Source organism: Lycium barbarum, chromosome 11 (genome assembly GCF_019175385.1).
Source record: "Lycium barbarum isolate Lr01 chromosome 11, ASM1917538v2, whole genome shotgun sequence".
NCBI classification, from domain to species: domain Eukaryota; kingdom Viridiplantae; phylum Streptophyta; class Magnoliopsida; order Solanales; family Solanaceae; genus Lycium; species Lycium barbarum.
Window position 1 is genome coordinate 34,300,540 of NC_083347.1, and position 24,691 is coordinate 34,325,230.

At 33.7% G+C, this 24,691-nt stretch overlaps 3 protein-coding genes across 4 annotated transcripts; 2 read left to right on the plus strand and 1 right to left on the minus strand.

Moving 5' to 3' along the window:
- Nucleotides 1-8,875: 8,875 nt before the first annotated feature.
- Nucleotides 8,876-13,273, plus strand: LOC132617516 (uncharacterized). Of its 2 annotated transcripts, none has more exons than XM_060332529.1 (5): nt 8,876-9,818; nt 11,007-11,159; nt 11,258-11,433; nt 12,012-12,118; nt 13,029-13,273. In XM_060332529.1, exons 1-4 carry the CDS (start codon nt 9,684-9,686, stop codon nt 12,100-12,102), a joined length of 555 nt encoding a protein of 184 aa, XP_060188512.1. In that variant the 5' UTR covers nt 8,876-9,683; the 3' UTR covers nt 12,103-12,118; nt 13,029-13,273. The 2 variants fall into 2 exon arrangements, with proteins under 2 accessions (XP_060188512.1, XP_060188511.1); XM_060332528.1 differs by having other exon boundaries at nt 9,340-9,818; nt 13,038-13,273.
- Nucleotides 13,274-14,436: 1,163 nt separating this feature from the next.
- Nucleotides 14,437-15,425, plus strand: LOC132617515 (uncharacterized). The gene has a single exon (XM_060332527.1). The coding sequence runs from the start codon at nt 14,564-14,566 to the stop codon at nt 15,188-15,190; it is 627 nt and encodes a 208-aa protein (XP_060188510.1). The 5' UTR covers nt 14,437-14,563; the 3' UTR covers nt 15,191-15,425.
- A 314-nt stretch (nt 15,426-15,739) lies between these two features.
- LOC132618076 (pentatricopeptide repeat-containing protein At2g29760, chloroplastic-like) lies at nt 15,740-19,219 on the minus strand. The gene has a single exon (XM_060333127.1). It carries the CDS (start codon nt 19,058-19,060, stop codon nt 17,237-17,239), a length of 1,824 nt encoding a protein of 607 aa, XP_060189110.1. The 5' UTR covers nt 19,061-19,219; the 3' UTR covers nt 15,740-17,236.
- Nucleotides 19,220-24,691: the final 5,472 nt, after the last annotated feature.

A 24,691-nucleotide genomic window follows, 5' to 3' on the forward strand; every position in this document is an offset into this window, starting at 1 on the left:
GGTAATGCAGTGATTGATGATGTAGTCGTCGAGGCTATCTGGTGGCTAACAAGACTGACTCGGTGCTGGACACAAGCGCTTCAAGGCATTTCTGTGCCAATAAGGAACTGTTCCATGACTTTGAGGAGTCCATTGATGGTGAATGCGTCTACATGGGTAACTCCACTACTGCTGGAGTTATGGGTAAAGGAAAAATCCTTCTTAAGTTAACTTCTGGAAAAACATTAGCCTTGAACAATGTTCTGTACGTTCCCTCCCTCTGTAGAAACTTAGTTTCTGGAGCACTTCTCAACAAAGCAAGCCTTAAACTTGTTTTTAAAGCTGATAAAATAATTGTTTCTCGTAGAGGAGATTTTGTTGGGAAGGGATATCTTAGTGGGGGTTCATTTGTACTGAACATTGTTCAAGAGATTGTCAATAATGCAAGTGTTTCTAATTCTGCTTATATTGCTGAGTCTATTAATGTGTGGCATGGTAGACTCGGTCATGCTAATATTGCTTCTATTAAAAGACATAGAAAAATGGAGTTAATCCCTGTGATAAAAAATGATGATTTTTCTGTTGACACCCAATTTTGTCCCTCTTTTATTCTAATTTATTTCTTCGGGCTTCTAAATTTAGTGACGAGCTAAACACTTTATTTTCACTATTATTAATTTTCAGTATTTTACTATCAACATTACTAGCATTACTTTATCACAAATTTCAAAATGGTTCGTCGTCATTTTATTTTCGGATTTACGCTCGTTAAATTAATTATACTTCATCAAGTCTTTTATTTTCTACATATTAATTTCACATAGTATATATTGTACTAGTTATTGAATTAGAAGCCCAAGGATAATTAAAATAAAGGAGGAAGGACCAATGTTTTTTTCAGCCAAATTAATGGCCTAAAATACATCACCATTTTTTTTCTTACCCGTCCAGCCCATTAATCATTGAAATAAATCAGCCCACCAGTCCATATTTTAATGGACCAGCCCCAACAATACCCAACCCATGTCCCCTTCAATTGTTCATCATCAGCTAAACAAAAGGAAAACCTAGCCGCACTCTCTCTCTCATCTCTCTCTCTTCGTCATCTTCCTCTCTTTCTCCCCATTTCTAGCCAAAACCCTAATCCCTTTTGCCATTTCAGACCATGCTCGGCCATTTCGGGCAAGATTTTATTGAAACCTGTCGTCTTCTTCATCTCTCTCCCTCTCCACTTCTAGAAAAATCCTAAATCCCCTTTAACCGAATTCAGACCGTGCCCTTTCCATTTTCACGAAATCTTTTGCTTTAACATAAAACTTTCACAAGTTCACTGCAAAAGATCAAAAAAACAAACAACTTTATTCAGATTCAACGGCTCGTTTTTGAAATTCAAGTTCAAAAACCCCGCCCATATTTTGAAACCCTAGAGTTGAAGCTTCACTGTAAAATGGCCTTACACTTTCAGCCGGAAAAGAGAGAAAAGAGAAGGGATACTTTACTACCCTCAACATTTCTACTTTACCTATTCTAAATCTGGGATTTTCGTTTAAATTCCGTTCTGTTTTCGAGTTATGATCGAGAGTAGATTCGACGATGTCGACGCCCCGTTCACTGCACCAACAAGAGGTGAACTCAGATTCTATTTTGGACCTGTTGGTTTCTTTCAGTTAAATTTCAGTGTTTCGCTCGAAAATCTGTTGGGATCCCATTGTATGTAGATATGTTTATGATTAAGTCATGTTTGGTTACTGTTCTGAATTTCCGAGGTCATAGTATTTGAGCATAATAGAAATCATGCTCCTATTGCTCTGTTTGGACATACCATTTTTGTCGTACCACGCATATCTCATGACCTGAGTTGGAAGTTTGATTGGCTAATAAGGGGCTATAGTGGTCATATGATATGCAAGAGTTTATAATTTACTTTTGCTCCCGCTGTCTTTGAGATAAAGGTTATGTGACTGGCCTAGTATCATAAGTAAAGCTATAAACTAAAGGGATGGCATAAGAAACTCGTGATCTTTTGGGCTGTGAAACTGTAGAGATCAACCTTATCTTAGCATTATCTTATAAAACAAGAAAGTAACTGTGCTTTTAAAGGATTAAAAGTGACGAGTATAATTTATGCAGTTACTTGTGCGAAGAGTGTCGATTGAGTTCCTTTTACCGCATTGCGGATTAAGCATACAGTTTCAAAATGCCTCTAAATACACCTTCTCTCTGTGTAGATTATAAGTCTGAATGTTAAAAGTGTCAATAAAGCTTAAGGGTAGATGAGAAATGGTTGTTTGTGCTATTGTCCTCCTTATCCCCTTTCCTCTTAAGGTGTTTGTGTTATCTGTACTTGATACATAAGAATGAGCCTGAACTTCTGACACAATACCTTCTTATATTCCAGTTTACTTGATCATCTATAAGACCATGCTAGTGTATAAGTGTTGAACATATGTATGGTGTTTTTCTGTTTTGGAGTGGGATTTTCCCTGGGCAAATCGATCCGTTCTTCCTACCTTATAGCCTAAACGTATTCTCAGATGTGCTCAATGATGAATTGTGTTTAAGCCTGCCTTGTTCCCTACTTATAGTTTGATTCAAAATATTATTCTCTTTGTTCTGTTGAGAAGCTAACGTGATACAATAGTTTGCTTAAAGATTATTTAAGTTAGCTTCCATAGAGACCAGTAGGAGCTGTCTGTAATTTTGTTGCTTGATTGTTACAGTTTTACCTTTAAACTTAAGACCATATTGACCCTCAAATTTCTGTCAATTTATGTGTTACAATTGTTACTTGTGCCTTGCCCTGCTAACAGCCCAAATTAATTAATTAATCCCCTGTTTTAGTAAAAACTATTGGCTTGTTTGAATTTGCATTACCTGTGTTTAACTTTATTTTATGGGTTATATACTAATCCAAGCTTCTTTTCTTTTCTTTTGCATGACCACCGCACACGAGTCCGAGGGACTCGCTCATCTCCCGCATTCAGTGTTGGGATAAAGCCCAACGAAATTTCTCTCGAGTCAGCCCATTCGCAGCAGTCCATATAAAATCACTGGGCCGAAGCCCATACAGCAGAAAAAATAGACTGCCCCGTTGGCCTAAATGGGCCAAGCCCATTTGCCTTTCCTACTCTATCCCGTTCATTATTTGATTTGTAGTGATTGATTAACATTTTACTTTATGTTGCTGTTTTTCTTAGCTTTAGGTGAGTCTTAACGGGGTTCGTGGGAATCTTAGCTTTAAAAATAAAAATTAAGTATGATCGCGTAAGACTTAGAATGAAATCAACTGTTTGATTATCGTTAAAATTTTGGCTAAATGAAGCAATTTCCCAGAAAGATGTTAAAAGCTAGATAATGACCATACCTTTCAAATGAGTTACGTTGACTTCACAATATTTTAAACAGTAAAGGCATGGACTGTTTTTTAGACATTAATACCCACCTCTGATTTCTGACGATTTTGCCGTATTTTAACCTCATAAAACCTTAAGTCTTACTAATATTAATCGTATAATGACTCTTTTACTGTTATTTGGTATAACCTATTTTCCTCACGTATTTATAAAAGTTACACAATCCCACGCTTTCATCAGTTTATTTGTAATTAAACTCTTTTATGTAAAGTATTATTTCCCTACAAATTTTATTTTAATAGCATTATAATATTTCTATCTATAATTTTAGCAATACTTACAAAGCTATTTTCTTTCCTATAATATTATATTTACACTTAGCCTAATTAAATTTGAGTCTGGTCGGATTAACCATTATTAATGGAATTTAGAGGATGCCTAATACCTTCCCTCTAGATTAGTTGAACCCGTACCTAGAATCATTTGGTTTCGTAGACTTTAAAATAAAAATCAACTTTAGATAATTACTTTAATTCAATTTAGGTGTCCTAATTCACCGTAAATAATTAGGTGGCGACTCTTAACTTTAAATAACTCCGGAATTATCAAGATGTTATAAACTATTTTGACCCCGGTTAAAATAGGGTATAACATTTTCTAGATGTCATGTGTGTGTAGAAGCAAAACATGCCAAGAAACCATTTAAACCTTTTACTAGTAGAAAAACAGAATTGCTTGAATTAGTATATTCGGATTTAGCTGATTTCAAGAATACAATTAGTAAAGGTGGAAAGAAGTATTACATTACTTTTGTTGATGATTTTTCTAGGTACACTAAGGTATATCTTCTTAAGTCTAAAGATGAGGCTGAAAGCATGTTTTTGAAATTCAAAGCAGAAGTAGAAAATCAATTAGACAGAAAAATCAAGAATCAATTAGACAGAAAAATCAAGAGACTAATATCTGATAGGGGTGGTGAATATAGTACTAATACTCTACAGCATTTTTGTGAGAAAAATTAGTGCTCCTTATACTCCCCAACAAAATGGTGTAGCCGAGCGAAAAAATCGAACTCTTAAGGAAATGATGAACTCTATGCTTTTGAGCTCGGGTCTATCTGACAACATGGGGCGAAGCTGTGTTGTCTGCATGTTATATTGTTAATAGAGTTCCTTATAAGAAGTTGGACAAGACTCCCTATGAGTTATGGAAAGGGTTCGCCCCTAACTTGAAATTTCTGAAAGTGTGGGGGTGTTTGGCTAAAGTTTGTCTGCCTGATTTTAAACGTGTAAATATAGGTTCTAAGACTATTGGCACTGTCTTTATTAGTTATGCTCAAAATATTGTTGCATATAGGTTTATGTCTTTAAATGATTATTCTATTTGTGAATCTAGAGATGCAGATTTTTTGAGCATGTTTTTCCTTTTAAAAATGATATGCTTAGTGATGTGAAAAATAATGTTTCTACATCTACATCTGTTAATTCTGATGATGTTCCTTCTTCTAATATCGTTGATAATGAGCATGAAATTGAACTTAGGAGGAGTAAAAGACGCAGATTGAGACTAGCTTTGGTCCAGATTTTATTACGGCTTTTTTGACCGAAAATTTTGATATTGATGTTGTAAATGATGAATTAGTGTCTATCTACCTAATAGAAGAAGACCCTCAGACTTATGATGAAGCAATGAAGTCAATAGATGCTATGTTTTGGAAAGAGGCCATTAAAAGTGAATTAGACTCTATAGTATCTAATCACACTTGAGACTTGTATGATTTGCCTAAAGGTTGTAAACCCATAGTACCAAGTGGATATTTAAGAAGAAATTGAGACCTGATGGTACAATTGATAAATATAAGGCTAGACTTGTGGTTAGGAGTTTTAACCAAAAGAAAGGTGTTGATTACTTTGATACTTATTCTCCTGTAACTAAAATAGCGACCATTAGGACTCTTATTGCTTTAGCCGCTATTCATAGTTTAGTGGTACACTAAATAGATGTCAAAACGACATTTCTAAATGGTGATTTAGATGAAGAGATCTATATAATTCAACTTGAGGGTTTTGTGGTCCCAGGTGAGGAAAATAAAGTATGTAAATTGAGGAAGTCTTTGTATGGGCTAAAGCAGGCACATAAACAGTGGTGTGCAAAGTTTAATGTTACATTAATGGATAATGGATTTGTTATTAATGCATTTGATACCTGTGTTTATTCCAAAATGATAGGATCAGATTGTGTAATTATATGTTTATATGTATAACATCTCATAAATCCATATGGAATATGAAAGCACTAAACGAGTCGTTTTGAACCTTATAAGTTAGGTTGTGTTCACAATTCGGGACCTAGAAACCAAAACGGGGAGTGTTGGGATGAAAATCCCATTTCAACGGTAACTGGGAGATTTTACGACAAAAGTACAGCTCGTAATGCAAAGTACGACCCACACTTTGCGGACGTTCTTTGGTCTTTTCAAATTTGAACTCTCTGGAATTTCAGGGAAGGTACGGCCTAGAAGTACGACCCGTACTTCAAAGGACGAGATGTCCTTTCTGTCCGTCCTTTTCCCGCCTCTTCACATTGACTCTCTTAAAATTTCTGGGGAAGTACGGCCTGAAAGAATGGCCTGTACTTAGAAGTACGTCCCGTCCTTCTTGGACGTACTTCTCCCGTGTCCATCAGAAACTTTAAAAATAAGGGTTCAGTTAATTTTATCACTTATCAGTTGTTCAAAACCCCTAAGTATGAAAATTACTTCTCAAAACCTTCTATTTCAAGGGAGTAGCAAGATAATCTATTTCAAGGGTGTTCAAGCTAGGGTTTGGCGGATTTTCCTCTAGGAAAGTAATTTGTTGAACTGCGTATAACGTAATTAAGGTATGTCTCTCTTTTGAAAACTGGTTTTGGATGAATGTCTTTTTTTAAAAAGCTCTTTATTGGTATCAGAGCCTAGGTTTAAGACGTCCTAGGATTAGTGACGGTGTCTGTGAAGCTGTGTCTAGTGAAGTTTTCCTTGTGCTGCCTGATCACCTGGATGACCGAGAAACTCCCAGGACATTATATGTGTTCCCTACTCCTCTTGATTCTAGATTGTGCTGTAGAGCTGGAAGTCCTTTTAGGATCGTTCTAATTTGCTCGTTAATTCGTGCATTGCAGAAATGGCTCTGACGCGATCCAAAAATAATAACCAAGGACAACCTGTGAGAGCTAATCAAAATCTCGGGGTCGCGAATATTGGTAACGGAAATAATGTTGGAAATCAAGCACCGCCTGCTCCTGTTGTTCCTGTTGCGGGTGTTCTTGAGATTGGTACGATGCAAACTGCTATTCAAATATTGACTGTGTTGGTTGCGGCTCAACAATAATGTGGAGGAGTGCAACAATAATAACACACATTAAATAATGTGTGTTATTTAATGTACTTTTCCTATAACTTCACTCGAAGTTATCGAACCAAAAAAATCTTACTCATTATATTTATGTCAAATCAATAAATGTATAGCGCGTGTCTTTTACCAAGAAAACGTAACGGCCTGGAGAAACTTTTTTTTTTTTTTGCTGAATGAGAACCAGTAGTTTAGCACGTAGTTTTGAACAATTTACAAAAATAAGATGGTTCAATAACAGAAAAAAATTTCTCATTGAAGCGTCTTGTAAACTGTTCAAAACTACGTGCTAAAATGCTGGTTTCAAATAAACAAATGGAGATAATACTTTTTGGGCAATAGTTGTTGTCATTGAACTACCACCCCTTTCGGAAGCTTAATTTGTATAATTGGAGAAAACACTCGCACGCGTGTAGACGTCTTTATAAGTAAGTGCAAAACACTAACTTGATTAAGTGTCAGCTAGGTAAAAAGGTAAGTCTGAAGTGGTGGTTTAGCCAAGGGTGAAACGTGCTTGGACAACTACTCTCTGACGACTACGCATCGATACTAAAGTATTGGATGATAAGTGGCACTAACAAATTTAATTTTGAAGGAAAAAAAAAACATAATATGCTTCTAATACCCTTAAAATGTTCGATAAAATGGCGTAAAGGGAGATCGTTCCTACTACGTCTGAAAATGAATCAAACATAATAAAAAAAATAATGACAATGACCTTCAATTTGATTCATTTTAGGACATAGATTTTCTCTTTCTCTTGAAAAAACAAGAATATGGAGGTTATTGTGATTATTTTGCTTTATATTACTTATAAATACTAATGATAAAAAGTAATACATTTATTGTTTTCTTGATTCTAAAATCCATCATGATAAATATAGGGTTAATTACACCAAACAACTCTGTAATATGATTCATTTACAGATGCATCCCCTATATTTTAAAATATAACACTTATACCCTTATATTATGAAAATCCTACACTTAATACCTCATATGAAAGTATATCTGAAACTAAGTATATTAAAAAATAAGCTAAAATCTTAAATAGTTCTTTTATGTATTTATTTTTATTAAATTTTAAACAGAGGATAAATATTTCTGTTGAAAATATTTATTCACTAATTTGATTAAAGAAGAGAATAAATTTCTTCAAAATATGTATCTTTTGAAACTCTTAAATTGATTGAAAATAGTCCAAAGTTGAGGCTAAGACTGATTGAAAATTGATTAACTCATAGCATGTGAGGACTTTAGTAACTTTGTAAGGGAAATAATTCTTTGTTTCAGTATTTAATCAAGTTCTGATGTAATTTGAAAGTCTCATCTATATTCATGTTTAATCGAATAACAAATCATGTCTTTGACAGTCTCATCATACATGTAACGTTTTACCTCTCAATATAGCTTGCAATTACATACTAAGAGTTGCTTGGTTCCAAGGATGGGATAGATAAGAATATCCCATGAGATTAGTTATTTCACCTTTTATATGGGATAGGTAATCCCATTATTTTAACAAAGGGAGAATAACCTATATATACATAAGAATAGGGTATATTTACAAAATATGACGATACTTTTCAATTTACAAACATACCAATAGATTTCTTACAAAATATATACGAAAATTTTCCCTCAAAATTTTGTGTATGAAATGTATATATCTCGCTCAAAGCTTAAAATTTTTGCTCAAAATTTTGTGTATGAAAAATGTATGAAATGTGTATATCTCACTTAGACTTAAAAATTTCACTCAATTTTTTGTGCATGAACAATGAAATAGGTACGAAATATGTATATCTCTCTTAAGAATTAGAATTCGCCCATATTTTTGTGTATAGTTTCAGTTAGATTATATACAACTTTCATACAATATTCATATAAATTTAATACAACAACAAAAACATAGTAAACTTAAAAAATAATTTTCTGAAACCTAAGTCATGATTCTACCATCATTCATACAGTTTTATGCTTTACATAATTTACGATTCTACCATTATTCATACAATTCGTTACCCAATCTCCTAAGAAGTAAACTATTAAAAACCATAATAATAAGGGAGGAGAATGAGGACAGAACTTAATTATTAATATCACATGCGCACAACTTATGCACTAGTTGAATTGGACTTTGAATAGGTTAGATTTGCAGAAGAAAATAAGGAAAAAAATGACAGAGAATGGGTCAGGCATTTACTAAGGTCTTGGTGGTGAAGAAGATCAGGAAAAAGAAAATATTGAAAAAGTACTAATAGAAGTCGTCATCATAGTTAATATCAGAGAAGCTTCATCGTCATTGAAGACCGTTAGGAATCTTGGATTCACTTAAGTTAGGGTTTCTGAAGCTCCCAATCATCATTGGAGAAGGAGGGGCGGAAGAAATTTTTAGGTTTAGAGGGATTGAAATTTCATCCCATAATATAGGGAAAAGGATGGGCTTCTAATTTTTTCAGATTTGATATGTTTTATAATTAAGTTGGTATATTTTATAAATATGAAAAAATATTTTTATATCTTGTAATATAGAATCTTAAGTTAACAAGTATTACTATGTCATTTTCCTTTCAAAGTTATACCTAACGAGGAATAAATTCTTTAATAACATTGACATAACTTGTGAATATTATGACGTTAATTTGTGCCCCTCTAGGCATTATAAGTTTGATTTTGAAGGTAAAATTAAAGACTATCCCATTTGAAGGACAAAACTTAAAAGGCCATCACAAATACACAGAACTTAAAGGCCATCACAAAAGTGCAAATGACCCATTGATTTCCTCCCCGCCCCCTATCTTTGGGCTTTTTCTGTTTCTTCTATCCTTGGGGTTTCATTTTTCTCCTAAAGCTAAAATTTTCACAGATATATGAATTTCTACTTGAATTCATAAAGTCTTGATTTTTTACAGTGTTTGTGATAGTATTGCAGTTTGAATAGATCATTTGGGTTGTGAAAATGGAGGAAGGTGTTCCAAGTAGAGAAGAACCCAAATCATGGGAAGAGCTTTACAATGTCAATTTGGTTCCTTCTGAGCTTTTTCTCAAGTTCAGAAAAGAAATTCAGGGTTTTCGTGTTGGCGTTAACCTGGAGGTCTAATTTCTTTTTTTGTCACTCTTGGTCTTGCCTGTTAGTTGTAAATGTTTTGTTTACTCATAATTCTTGCTATGCTTCTTTATATTGTTTGTTTACTGATGTTTTTGTTACTTATTACTTCAAAGAGATGACTGAATTATCAAATTCTGGTATCCTTTTGATAATCGCACTTGTTAGTAGTACTCCCTCGGCACCATTTTAACTATCGTTTTAGCGTAAAAAAATTGTTCCAAGATAATTGTCACTTTAGGAGCTCAAGACTAAAGTTGGTTATTGTTTCAACTATATCCTTAACATTAAAGAAGTATCCACAATATTTAAGTGAAACATCATTCTACCTTTGTTAAATTGGGGTAATTTAGTAAACTATACCTTGTATTTTTTGTTTTCTTAGTGCGCTTGAAACTAGCTAAAGCGACAGTGGGACGGAGGGAGTATAAAAGTTAATGCTATGTGCTATTTTTTCTTTCAAGAAAACAAATTAATAAAGATGGATGCATTTCCTACTGCATAATGTGGAGTAAAAGTTCAGTTATATGTTGCGTCTGTATCTGTCTGTTTGCCTTTATTAATATGAATGACCCTTAGGCCTTAAAGTGGCAGCGTAAACATTTCTTTAATGATTTTATAGCACCATTCTTATGTTATGTTTGATCTTCGTGATTTTGATTGAAGTATACCTGCAATGTTAATGTTGTCCAAATTACTTATTTTAAGCAATAAGGAGAGGAACTGTGAATTTTGTGATAGCTGGCTTGGTTGTTTCTGTCTAGCATTGGAAATTCTTCTTCTTTTGTACTTTGAATGAAAGAAATACTCGAAGAAACTCGACTAATTTTAAACCACTGAGGTCAAAGTAGAGTGTTTAGGTCGTGGAAATAGTAAATGTTTTTTTCTTTTTAATAGATACTATCCGTCTGAAACTTAAGGGGTCAACAATGGTTTTCTCACTGCTCCGCTTGGGTTCTACTGTTGGAGTAGTGTCCTATTCCTCCGGATGGATGTTAAAAGCGCAATCACAATTGTGAAATGTAAATTTTGGTTGTGAGTTTTCTGCATCAGCACTGTGGTTAATTATGGAATCACCATAAATGATATAGTTCTCATGGCATTATAACTTTGTGTCAACATTAGCATTTTCAGTTTTTACTAGTTTTCTGACCACTTGGAGACCATCTTCACCAGTTTTATAACAATCCAAGCAATGAATATATTGGAAAACTGGTTTTAAAGCCTTTAGCTCCTGAACGGCAATGGAAGTTCATATGTGAGCCTTTGCATCGTGAAGTTCGCCTTCTATCAAAGAAGATCCCAGTTACAAAATTTCTGAACCTTCAGGTTTGCCTTTCTTAGCTCTTTCTTCCATACTAATTTATTTACTGCTTGCGACCATTATCTGTCCAAATTTTGGCGGTTCTAACATCGAGTTTTTGCAGGTAGGGATAGGCCACAATTTGCAGTTGCATGCAACTGGTTGGAAATGGAAGCTCACGACTTGTTTTGGTGGAGATGGTGTCTCCAGGATCCGCAATAAGACGTCACTTGGATTATGTCCTGGTGTCGATTTTCGTTTTGGGTGGAGAGCAGACTATGTTCTTCCTGAAATTACTGGGTAAGCTTTTTCATCTTGATATGCCTTTTTCTTTGTAAGAAATTAAAAGTGACTGAAGCTTGGGGTGTGTTTGTATGGAGGAAAATGTTTTTCATGGAAACTGTTTTCTTGAAAAACAAGTGAGTCTTATTTATTTTCTAGTGTTTCGTAAGTAAGCAAAAAAAAAAAAATGTCCCAAGAGCATTTATATGTAATCTAGCAAAACACTATGGGGTGGGATGGCGTGGGGAGTGGGGTTTCGGGGTGGGGGGTGGGATGATAGTGTTTGGTAAGTAAGCAAAAGTAAAAAAAAAATTGTCCCAAGAGCATTTATATGTAATCTAGCAAAACACTATGGGGTGGGATGATCAAAGGATCGGAGTGGGGAGGAGACAATGAACTTGAAATGTCACTTATGGAACTTGTTTTTCCTACTTCCATTAGGTATGTCATTTTCCTCATTTTTAAGGAACTTTTTTTCCAAAAACATTTTGACCAGCCAAACATGGGAAAATTGGATAACCAAACCAAACACACCCTTGATGGTGCACTTAAGTTCTTGTGGTTGATTATTTGGGTTTTGGATTTTCCATTTGCAGGGCTGTAGGCACCGACGAGCCATTGTTCAATATGAACTCTGGAAAATTAGAAGCATCGCTGGATAGAGTGGAGGCCATCTTTAGCCAATAAGCACAACGATCACTTGGTATCTTACCTGTTTATGCTGCCTAATCTATCTTGGAGTATGGCGCACCCCAATCTCCCCTGTATCCTGCTGCATTATGATCTATGTATTGGTTTTTCTTCTTTGTATCAGTCGGTGATTGGCCTATAAAATGCTTGGTTGTCTTCTTTTTGGTTATAGAGTTCTATCTGCCTAGGAAAACTGATACCATTATAAAGTTTTAAAGACCAGAAGAACTTTATCAACTAAGTTGATATTAGGTACTTTTTCCTTTGATTAACTACTCATGTTCTTTCACCAAAAGTTCTAGCTAACTGAAAATTTCAGTCCATGAATATGCTGCATCCATGTTCTTTTTCATCGTAACTGCTGCATCCATGTTCTTCTTCATCGTAGAAACATCTTTGCAGATTTCTTTTTGGTTCGTGCTTTGTTGTGTTGGTGGTGGGAGGTTGGAGGAGGGAGTTTTAAACGTCAATGTTTTATTAACTTTGGTTGACTGTTGGGATGTTTTATTCAGAATTTGCAATGCTAAATCATTGTTTGCTGTTTCTTCAAAAACTGATTATCCTGAAGGTGTTCAATTTGTTTCAGCTCGATCGATCCAACTTCTCACCTAATCACTTATTTTTTATTCTCTCGCTGAACCATTTTTTTTTTTTTTCACGATTAGAAAGACCCTGATGGAAATTAGGAGAGGCCTAGCTGGACATGGCTTGCGCTTGTTCTGTTTCTTAACCTTTTTTTAGTAACCACCCTAGCATAGTCGCGAGCAGTAGTACTCATGCACTGTTTCCATGGTGCTGCAGAGCAATTGGGTGCTTAATCTACATGAATTGTTTCAGTATTCAAGTTTTTTTTCTTCCTCTTTTCCAAATGTATTCAAGTTTGATCCACATAATATTGTTTCTCACCAAAAGCATTGGACTAGAATATGCAGGAGGAAAAGGAGTGGGGAAGTGAAAAATGGATATATGGAACCGCGATGGGTTGTATAGCCAACGACCCTCTTCATACAATGTGCTTCGAGAGCAATATCTTTTGTGAAATGATGAATACGCAAACTTATCCCAAATCCTGTTATTTAGATTGTTATTAATATGTTCTTTAATTTCATCTCTGCACAATTCTTTGATGTACAAAGCAGGATTTGAAAATTCGGTTTTTCATTATTCATTTTGGTTACTCAATGCTTCGGGCAATGTAGAATATTCAAAGTAGCCTCAATTGAAATGATGGCTCTTTCGACGGTGGAAGATTTTCCTAACCTGAAACATATATTTTCCCAAAAACCTTACAAAATTACTGGACGCACTCTACAGTCCACTTTAGGGAGGATCTAACAATGTGTGAAACTGAAAGTCGAAGTAAGAAACTAGTTTATAGCTTCACATAGGAAGCCACAAAAAAGCACACAATTGATAGAGCAACATAAGACAGTGATTTAGTGTTGAAAATGTGAAACGCTTTCATGTCTTTTCCCCATCTTGGAGAAATATGTCCTAAATTAGAATGATATGTGTCCCCGAGGGGATGGCTAAATCGTCGAACCGTAAAACAAAAACCAGGAGAGGTACGTTCAAAATTTTGCCACAATAACAATAAGGGGCTGATTTGTCATAAATAAACATGATTATTTTTATACTTGTACTCGTGGGTTGTGGCATATCATTTAGCAAATTAGTCGAGATGTGTGAAATTTGACAAACATGTTTAGATGGTACTTATGATTACAGGTTATAGCAAGTTATTTAACAAGTAAGTTGAGGCTTGTGCAAATTGATTCAAATAATGGAATAATAAAGTTTCACAGAAAATAATTTCAGAATGAGGGGTAAAGGCTAGTGATATTTTGTTGAATTTGAAGAGAGTTGCTAAATTGCCACACCAATTTGATCCAAACTTGGCCACACTTATGTAAAAACCATCATAACCTCTATTGTACAATTTTAAATTAAGATAAACTCAAATGACATTAAGTAAGCATAAATTAGTAAATTTGACCTAAATAGTCATATGAATCTACCCTATTTGGGCTATTGTGGCCAAAATAGTGTGGCCAAAAGACCGTTGAATATATTCATTATTCTATGAGAAGTAAGCACAAACTTCCAAGAGCTGGTGATGCTTTGTCATTATTAGTTTTGAATGGAAGTTTCAACATTTGAGGGGCCTAACGACATTGACATTAAAAGCCACAAAATATAAACGCTTTTTAACGTTTACAAAACCTCAAAATGCTCACTCTTTCAAAACCAAAAGGAGGGAACTCAATGTCTGAAACATCAATGTGGGGTCTGTCCATATTTAGCCGTTAAATGTTATAATGCCCGCATCCCCTCAACGGCCATATTCATACTCACAAGCCCCTCTCTATATATACAAAGAACTTGACACATTTACCATCATCACCAAGTATTGTCACAAGAATTCAAGTAGAAAACAAATACTATTTCATTTTCAAAAATGACTTCTTCAAAGTTAAGGCATTCTTGTTCCTTCCCAATTTTACTTCTTTCTTTTTTGAATTTCATTCTTTTTATTCTCTCAGCAGCCTCAGTAGCTCCTATAGTTGTCCTCAAAACTCCACCAACGTCACTAGGTTGGTCTTTCCTCATGGTTTCTGCCATATCACTTCTTTCTTGTTTCATTGGTTTCTATTCCCAACTAACTCATTGTTGCTTCATAACACACCTCTCCCTTCTCTTGGCATCGTCCATCGGCCAATTACTAGGCATTCTAGCCTTGTTCACTAAGGAAAAATCGAGTCTTTCGATGCTGAAATCACCGAGAGACCCTAGAGAAGCTAAAGTTTTGGTGAGATTGGAATGTGGGGTTTTGATGGCTATGTTTGTAATGCAATTGGGAGTGTTGGTTTTGACTTGTGCAGTGCAGAGTTGTTGGGTGAGAGATTATGAAGGTCTTGAGGCAGAGAGAGAGGCATGGTCAAGGAAGAGGAATCAGAGGATTGCAAAAGTTCAAGAAGAGTCTATGGCAAATGCAACAAAGATTTCTGAAATGAAAGCTAAGGAGTTGGATGAGAAGATTAAGAACAAATATGGTCAGTGGGTAAAAACTGATTTTGAAGGCTAGGTTCATACAGAAGCAAATTAAGGTCTTAAATATGCATTTGTTGGGTGTAGTAGTTGTTCTAATGATGTTTTTGAGAGTCACTACTGGGTGGCTATATTTGGGATTTGGAGATTGTTTTTATTAGTGTAAATAAAGCCTTGTTACAACTTTTATCTTGATGCAAAATATGTCCCATTCAGTTATGCACTTGTTCTCACCAATTTCCAGTGTAATATATTAAAAGTTCTTTACTTTCTCTGTGTTCTTTTTTCTTTCTATTTCATGTTTTAAACATTGCGGGTGGTGGGCAGGTTCAGAGAAGCCAAAATAGTATGCTTATAAACTTTTCAGTCATCACACTGGATAGACACCCAGTTGGGTTATCAAACTATAGGATAGGGACCGGTAATAGAAAAAGAAAGAAAAGCGGTTTCATGATAGTACATAGAATAAACCATGCATGACATGCATGGCTAGGAAGAACCGGACATTAAATGTTCACTATACTTTAAAAAAGTAGAGTAGAGAGGTCATAAACAACGACAGAAATTGATTAATAAAACGAAAGTATATTTAGCTATAATTTTATTATTGAGGAGCAAAAATGCCCAAGGATAGCTCAAACTCAAAGTTAGAACTCCACTGAAACAGAAGGAACTACATCATACTTCAGTGCATGAAACGGACATTAAATGTTCACTATACTTTAAAAAAGTAGAGTAGAGAGGTCATAAACAACGACAGAAATTGATTAATAAAACGAAAGTATATTTAGCTATTTTATTATTGAGGAGCAAAAATGCCCAAGGATAGCTCAAACTCAAAGTTAGAACTCCACTGAAACAGAAGGAACTACATCATACTTCAGTGCATGAAACGTCTGAACGATAGCGAACCAAATGGAAATTGTTCAAAACTATCCTACTAGACATCCAAAATAGCATTCATCATCTATAATACCAATCTTAGGACCTGAGAGATATTGTTGCTAGATTAAAATAACCCAATCAAACAATACACCAACAAAGTCATCGTCGTCCTCAGGTTCTTCTTTCTTTTCCTCCTTGGCAGGAGCTGCTGAAGTGCAGCAGCAGCAACTGGAACGCTGCTGAAGTGCAAGCAGCAGCAACTGGAGCAGTAATGGCTGCAGCAAACTTGCTCGGGTCCACTTTTTCAGCCTGTGAATGACTAATTCTGTTGCTGTGATAAATGACAGAATATTCTTCTACGCGTTGATGTACATGTGAGGAATAGCAGCAAGAGTAGGATATGCAAGAATCATGGAGAGACAAACAACATTTGTTAGTCCAGCAGCAAACTTAGTGACAAGAGTTCAAGAACCTCTGGACTGAAAACTGAGCCCTTGCATAGACAGACTGGACTATCAGACTATAAGAGAAAGGCTTACTGAGCAATTTAGACAGAAGGGCGGACTCAGATGGCTATAATAACTACGTGGAGCCATGGAGAGACCAACAATTGTTAGTCAGCAAGAGTAGGATACGCAAGAATCATGGAGAGACCAACAACGTTTGTCAGTCCAGCAGCAAACTTAGTGACAATAGTTCAAGAACCTCTGGATTGAAAACTGAGCCAGTGTCATAGACAGACTTCCAGTCCATAAGAGAATGGCTTAATGAGCAATCTAGACAGAAGGACGGACTCATATGGCTGTAATAACTACGTGTTGATAACACAAATATTGGACAAACATTATCGTCATCAATCAAGAACTGATCCTGAAAATCGTATTAGTCATGCATCTCCGCACATAGAGTTAATATCCATAGATAACATTCAACGTAGCCCAATCTTTCAAATTTGCATAGATATTTTTCATGAGCGTAGTACAATTTACGTTGCGTTTCATATAGGATTGACTTGCTGCGAAAGGGAATTTATTGATTTTCTGCCAATTGTTTCGACACGTGCGAGAATTTACTTCACAATTAAGGCCTCTGTTTCACAAGTCCAGGATGGCCAAGCTGCTAAAGCATTCTTCAATTGATTGAGACAGATAATTATACTGCATGCTTCATAACAGCAGGAGACTCCAAAAGCTGCTTGCTAATACTTCAGTTGAACACCATATTCATGGAGTGGAACTCTTGAGAAGTTTGAAATCCTTGACCCAGACAAAAATGTGTGAATCCGTCGATTTATCTCAACTGAACTTTTGCCAGGAATCTTTTCAGCTTCCACTTCATCCAACAAGAATTTCAACCTAGCTACATCCTCCCACCTTCCGGCTTCAGCATAGATGTTTTTCATGAGTATGTAGAAAGGAACTGTCTGGGGATTTAAATCAAATAGTCGATCTGCTAGAGATTCTGCCAGCTCAAGATTGCCATGAATTTTGCAAGCACCAAGCAAAGCTCCCCAAACATTTGCATCAGGCTCAATAGGCATGTTTTGTATAAATTCATAAGCCTCACGAAGTTGGCCTGCTCGTCCTAGAAGATCCACCATACAAGCACATTGCTCCACCTCTGGCATTATCGAATATTCTGTTTTCATGCTCTCAAAGTGCTTCCTCCCTTCCTCTACAAGACCTGAATGTCGACAAGCTGTCAATACAGCAGTGAAGGTGAAGCTATTAGGTTGGATTGCTTCATCTTTCATCTTCGAAAATAACTGAAGAGCGTCTCTCCCATGACCATGAGAAGCACAAGCCCCTATAATTGATGTCCAGGAAACCACACTTCTATTAGGCAACCTGTCAAAAACATCTCTAGCCAATTCCATACTCCCACATTTTGCATACATATCAATAAGTGCATTAGTGATTGGAACATTGCATTCCAGACCTTTGCTCTTTACAAGCTCATGCACCCATTTTCCAGTACCAAGTGCCCCCAACCTAGCACAAGCCGAAATAACAGTAACCACTGTAATATAATCGAACTCTACCCCTTGATCTAGCATCCTATGAAATAGCTTTATTGTCGCAGAACCAGCATCATTTTGCTCATAAGCAGCAATTATCGCATTCCATGAAACCACACTATGCTCCTTCATTTGATCAAACAAAGACCTAGCGACATCAACGAGTCCACACTTCCCGTAGAATGCAATCAAAGCGTTAACTAGTGAAACATCTGTTTCCACCCCTAACTTAATACTATATCCATGAATCAACATTCCCAGTTCCAAACACTCCAACCTTGCACATGCCGGAAGTACACTCACCAAAGTAATAGCATTAGGTAGAGTACCCGAATTGACCATTTTCAAAAAAATCCCTAACCCCTTCTCAGGAATTCCATTTTGCACGTACCCCGCAATCACAGCAGTCCAAGAAACGATATTCCTCACTCTCATTTGATCAAACACCAACTCTGAATCCAAAGTCTCACCGCTCTGCGCATACAGAGAAATCAAAGAACTCTGTACAAACACATCATTTTCAAATCCACTTTTAATAACGTTACAATGTACTTCTCTACCTTCTCTCAAAGCGGACAGCACAGAGCAAGAACGAAGTACAAAAGGGAACGTATAGTTATCAGCTAAGAATCCTTGGAAATGCATGTCTTTATAAAGAATTACGGATTCTTGACAAGGACCAAGATTGGAATATCCCCGAATCAAGGTGTTCCAAGCAAACACATCTCTTTGAGGCATTTGGTCGAACAGTTTCCGGGCATAGTCCATTGTGGACGATAGAGAACTTGCCAAAGATATAAGTTTGGTGCATACTGTGAGGTTTGCGTGATAACCATTTGTCAAGACCACAGCGTGTAATCTTTTGAGAGATTCGAGGGAGTTGCATGAGCTTAATAGGTAGCTGAAATGGAGGAATGGCTGGTTGGAAGAATTAGGCAAGTGAAAGGGTACACTCAAGAGAGGCTCAAGTTTCCTCAGTAGTCTCCTTAGCGAATTGGCTGACATGAACACAACAAATTTGACATTATTGTGAAAAAAGTTTCCCAAAACAAACACTTTATTGCTTCTCCAAGGGACACTTTTCCTTCTTCATTTCTCCACAATTCACATTACGTCCTTGTATTTTGCTGTGTACTCCCTTTGTCTCAAATTATTTTTTGTTTTTTGTTTTACAGGCTCTTAAAATATTATTCCTTCACATAAAAAAGAGTGTCAATTTAATTATTTACACAAAAAATATTAATTCCTAGATAAAAATAAATAATTTGACAAAAATATCTCTAATTAAATAGGTATTGAGATTTGATGACTTAACATTTAATAAGGATAAATTTAAAAAAGTAAGGTTAACTGTTTTTTGATTTGGTAATAAAAAAATACTCCCTCCGTCTCAAAATATTTATCGTCCTTACTAAATATTTGTCGCCACTGAGTGCAACAACATTATCTCAACATAAATAAGATATTAAGATCCCACTTTTTTGGTTTTATATAGGCGCGTGTATACAAGTGTCATATTTTAACTTGTTTTTTTACAGGATAATTAGTAAAGAGGATAAATAATACGAGAAAAAAAATTCAAGAAGGCAAATAATATGAAAAAAATAAGTTCAGAGGTAATATACCCTCTTATGGTCTAGGTATGTAATTGACAATTTCGCTATAGCTTAACTGTGTTCATCTAACTTATCTCTAACAAAGAATGATGAGTGAGTCAGCATAACTCTTAGCATAAAAATATAATTCGCATTTACTCACATAACTTGAACTGAAAAAGACAAACTTTTATTAATGAAAATCTTAAACCTGTGAGATGAACCGGTATAATTGGCACTTTTGACTCTGAAAGAAGAGAAGAGATGAAGGTCCTTTTGTTTATACTTTGAGCTAAATTCCGTTTTTATGCTATAGTATGTTTTTGTCTTTTTTATTTATGTTTTATCTACTCTACCCTCTTGATTTTTTTTTTTTTTAAATAGTAGTTTTGTAACTTTGTAAGGAAACCAATAGATTAAGATGCAAACATTAAATAATATAGGATAGTGTGCAAATTAAAAAGAAGACATATATATTACGGATGCAAAACACAATGAAATCCTTTTGTGAACTATTGTGCGAAGAAGTTAAAAAAGGGATGATTCATGGGTTGGAAAATGGAGGGAAGACCCGAGGGATGGAGAAATGGAGGGAATGATCTGATAGTGGTGGGAGTGGGGAGTGGGGTTTGTATTTTTTTTCTTATTTGTATTTATTCTTATTTATATATTTTTTTTGTTATGTTTATTCTACTATTTTTTACTTTCGTACCTGCGCGATGCGCGGTGATAACGAATTACTGTAGCAGTCATATCTTATTTAAAATATCACATCATTTAATTGCTTCAATATTCAAATTAGCATTTTTTTTTCATTTATTTACTCCTTATAAATCAATTTCTAATATTCATCCTCTACATGAAAAAATAAATTAAAAGTTGTTATAATGATCATTGTCAGGTTTTTAAATTAGAAAAAACAAACACTTTGAAAGCTAATTTACAAATTGATTTTATATCACGAATATTAATTTCAATTATTTACCCGTTCCAATCTATATTAATATTCTTTGAAAAAAATTATGTCAATATTTATGTTTTTCCAAATTGTTACTCCTATTATGTCTTCTTTATACTAAAATTTGATTTTTTTTTTAAATTCTTTTCAATTAAACAAAAACTAAATACACTCAATCTTAAAAGCTTATATTTCACACCAAATTCAAAATATAAAAGCACTCAATTAAAAAATAAATTACACTCCATTTTATTGTAATGCCGTTAATATTTTCCGTAACTTGTCATGTATTTTATAATAAGCCACTTGCCTAAATATTATTACCCACTCCACACGCATATACGAATGAAACTTATTAGATTTTTCTTATAATAATCAATATGGTTATCACATATTCCTTGACACATTAAAGCAGCAAAAAAGATTTATACTCCATTGAATAAGAAAAAAAGTACTCTTAAGCAATTGATAAGCACAAACTTCTTGAATAAGATATACTAATTAATTTTCTTAATAATATTTATACATTTGTACACGTATATTATCTTGAAGCCCGTTTTCATATATATTCACAAAAAACACATAACTTAACATCATCATTCTTTCTTTCTTCCGTGGTCCCTTCCCTTCGATATATTTCAAATTTCATCATTAAATTATTGCAATTTTTAGTATCAATGTCTTAATTTCTTTCCTCGCATATTACATATGCAATTTTTTCTTTTATTTCTATAATGTTTACTTCTCAATACTTGTTTTCTCATTCTTTTTACATAAATTTTGGAGAGGACGTACATATTTCTTCTCGCCGAAGACTTAAGAATTACTTGTTTCTCTAACTATTCTTCATTGTCTCCTTGTCATTAAACTAGTTATTTCAGTGTTGAATATACAAAGAACATTGAAGATGATAAGAATTACTTGTTCCTCAAACTACTATATAGAGCCCGTTTGGTTTGGCTTATAAGCTATTTTCAACTTTTTTGAGTGTTTGGCTGGCCAGTTTAAAGTCATTTTATGCTTAAAATAAGCTCAAAAAAATAATTGGACCCATTTGACTTAGTTTATCTAAAGCAGCTTATAAGCTGAAAATAGCTTATAAGCCAAAAAAAATAAGTTGGACTACCCCAACTTATTTTTTTCAGCTTATAAGCTGCAAACAGCTTTAAGCTGCAAACAGCTGCAAACAGCTTTAAGCTGTAAGCCAATCCAAACGGGCTCTATGTTTTTTTTTTTTTTTTTTTATATAAGACTATAGATATTGCAAATAGACCATATGTACAAAAAGTTAGAAGATAAACTGATTTACTTAACTTCTTCTCGTAAACTGTGATAAAGACAAAATTCTCAATTGTTTCATTCCTCCTCCATCTAATATATTCAAGTTTCATCGATTTAAAACATAATTCACGTAAAGAACTAAGAAAATTTCCACTCACACACTGATCAAACTTGCATATTCCATCCTTGCTCCAAAAAGCTAAATCTCGTTAAAAATAACAAAAAAGTTATAAACTTTTGGAAAACAAAACTAAAGAATCGATTTATTTAGCTAGTAGAAATTAAAATAATTTCTTTCAAAATGTCCTGTGTAGGTATTGTGGGCTTACCTCGTTCAATTTCTTGCTCTTAATCTTCCACATCTCCCTCTTTCACAATGATCAATTTTCCATTTCTACGACTATGCTTGCAAACCTCTCAAAAAACTTTTCTTCAGTTTCTTTACCTTCACCATCTTCTATTCATAAAATAGAATTAGGCTTGCTACTGCAACATCGATAAACAATAAATTAAAAACTTTTGATACGGAAGTCAAAATTTGTGCCAATTCCTCTATGCACAGAATGGCCTTATCAATATCTACAAAATTTGGGCTTTTAAATATAACATTACATAAAAAGAATCAAAGAAAAAAAAAAGATTGAATAAGTTTCTTGACTTATTGGGGAACTATATATTTTTAAATGCACCGAACGTGTCATATACCTTAGATGTAGTCAAAATAATCAATAAGAGGTTATGCTTTTCACTCTTGTTACCCAATTTTACCTATTCTACTAAGGAGAGTAGAATGAATAATTACCTCCTACCCATGAAAACAGTGATGTGATTAATTAAATTTTCTTTGCTGCTTGCAGTAAATAATATAAATGCCTGAAAAAAGTTACAACAAACACCATGTCAGGAAATAATATCATGCAATGTAAAAATAAGATCTTAACATAAAACTACTCGTAACGAATGGGAACGGAACAAAATATTTATTGTAAAATAATGAAAACAATAAGACAATAAGAATTAGAAATTATTACATTCTTCCCAAATGAATTATTTGTTGAGAGTTGTGAATATTAGGTTCCACTTCGGATTTTACGGCATTAAATAGGAGAAAGAAAAGGAGATATAAATATAGATAAAGATAAGATATTGATTCAAATTCAAAGAAACTCATTCAAATTAAAATGAAACTTTATCATTCATATTCGAATTCAAAAAATACATCTTCAAATTCAAATTAAAAATTATTATTATTATTATTATAATACTATGTAAAATGCAAGCAACACTGTAATTGAGATACATGTTATGTAAACTGCAACCATATACTTTTTCCCCCCTCTTTTTTCTTTCCTTCTCTTCTACTAATGTGATATCTTTGCACGTTTAGATGAGATCAAATCTAAATTGAATATGATTTTGAAAAGTTGTTTTATTGTTTTGTTAGCGGATAATTAGCTTACACTTCTCAAATTTAAATAACACAATGCATATTTGAAAAGATAGGATTCTAAGATATTCATATCTTTTTATCCATATATTTGACTTGAAATAAATATTTGAAACCTATTAAATATGAATTTGGATAAGTCTAAATTTAAAAAAACAAAAAAAAAGTCAAATTGCAGAAGGCAAATAACTTTGGTAACTTCAAGATGAGGTTTGCATTTTATATAACATGGTTTCAAAATACGGTTAGCATCTAAAAACACTCTGCTGCTTAGATATTTAAATATTTGTGTTCTAAATTCAAATTTCAAATCTCATCTCCCAACTAAAAATATTTCTATTTCATTATAAAAAGTTTGTTACATATTTTAGATAACATTGTCTCAAAATTGCCAAGTGGCTTATTATTAGCTTGTCACTTGACTTAATCACGTTACTTGCACCTCTCATATATATATATATGTGTGTGTGTGTGTGTGTGTGTGTGTATTTTCAAGTTGTAAAGACTCCTAAGTCTTACCAACCTTGTTTAATTTTCTTCTTTACTTTTTATTAAAAGAAATACAGAAAACAGATAAGTACAACAGTGTATATATATATATATATATATATATATCTTGTATTTCTAAAACAAAACGCTTATCTTGAAATTCAAATTTAAAAAAGTTTAAAATCCGGATCCAAATCAGAAAACTTTATCTTTCAATTTAATTTTAACAAAATATGTTACATGTTTTTATCTCAATTTGAAAAATCGTTATTATCAATTCAAATATTTTTAATCTCAGTTCTATTATTTTTATATATATAGATAATTCAATTTTTTTTGCAAATTCAAAAAGTTTATCCTAAGCCGATATGGCTATATAAGCAATCCTACAAAAAAAGAAAAAAAGAAAAAAAGAAAAAAAGAAAAAAGAAACTGGGATAAGAGTAATTAGAATTTAAAAATTCATATGACATTAACATAATCGGACCTGTCAAATTACATCTTATGGATAGATAATCATCTTTTCACTTCCTGTGAATTGCTATTATTAAATACTTTATTAAACAAATATTTTAAGTGACCTATTTATCAACTACAAACTGTTTTAGCTTCAATAGTATTTTCAAACGGTGATTTAGAAAAAGAAAACCATGCAGATTTGAGCTTTACTCTTTTATTTTTCCAATTAAATAGTGTTAATTATATATATATATATATATATATATATATATATATATATATATATATATATATATATATATATATATCAAATTCAAATATTTTAATCTTTTAATTCAAAGTTCTTTCATCTCAATTCAAACACTTTTATCTTTCAATTCATATTTAAATTCAAATATTTTTATCTT

Bases quoted from the DNA above. Each gene is read 5' to 3' on its own strand.
- LOC132618076 (XM_060333127.1), bottom strand. From the start codon at position 19,060: ATGTCAGCCAATTCGCTAAGGAGACTACTGAGGAAACTTGAGCCTCTC.
- LOC132617516 (XM_060332529.1), top strand. From the start codon at position 9,684: ATGGAGGAAGGTGTTCCAAGTAGAGAAGAACCCAAATCATGGGAAGAG. The intron at 9,819-11,006 runs GTCTAATTTCTT...CATCTTCACCAG, and splicing joins GTGTTGGCGTTAACCTGGAG to TTTTATAACAATCCAAGCAA. The intron at 11,160-11,257 runs GTTTGCCTTTCT...GAGTTTTTGCAG, and splicing joins CAAAATTTCTGAACCTTCAG to GTAGGGATAGGCCACAATTT.
- LOC132617515 (XM_060332527.1), top strand. From the start codon at position 14,564: ATGACTTCTTCAAAGTTAAGGCATTCTTGTTCCTTCCCAATTTTACTT.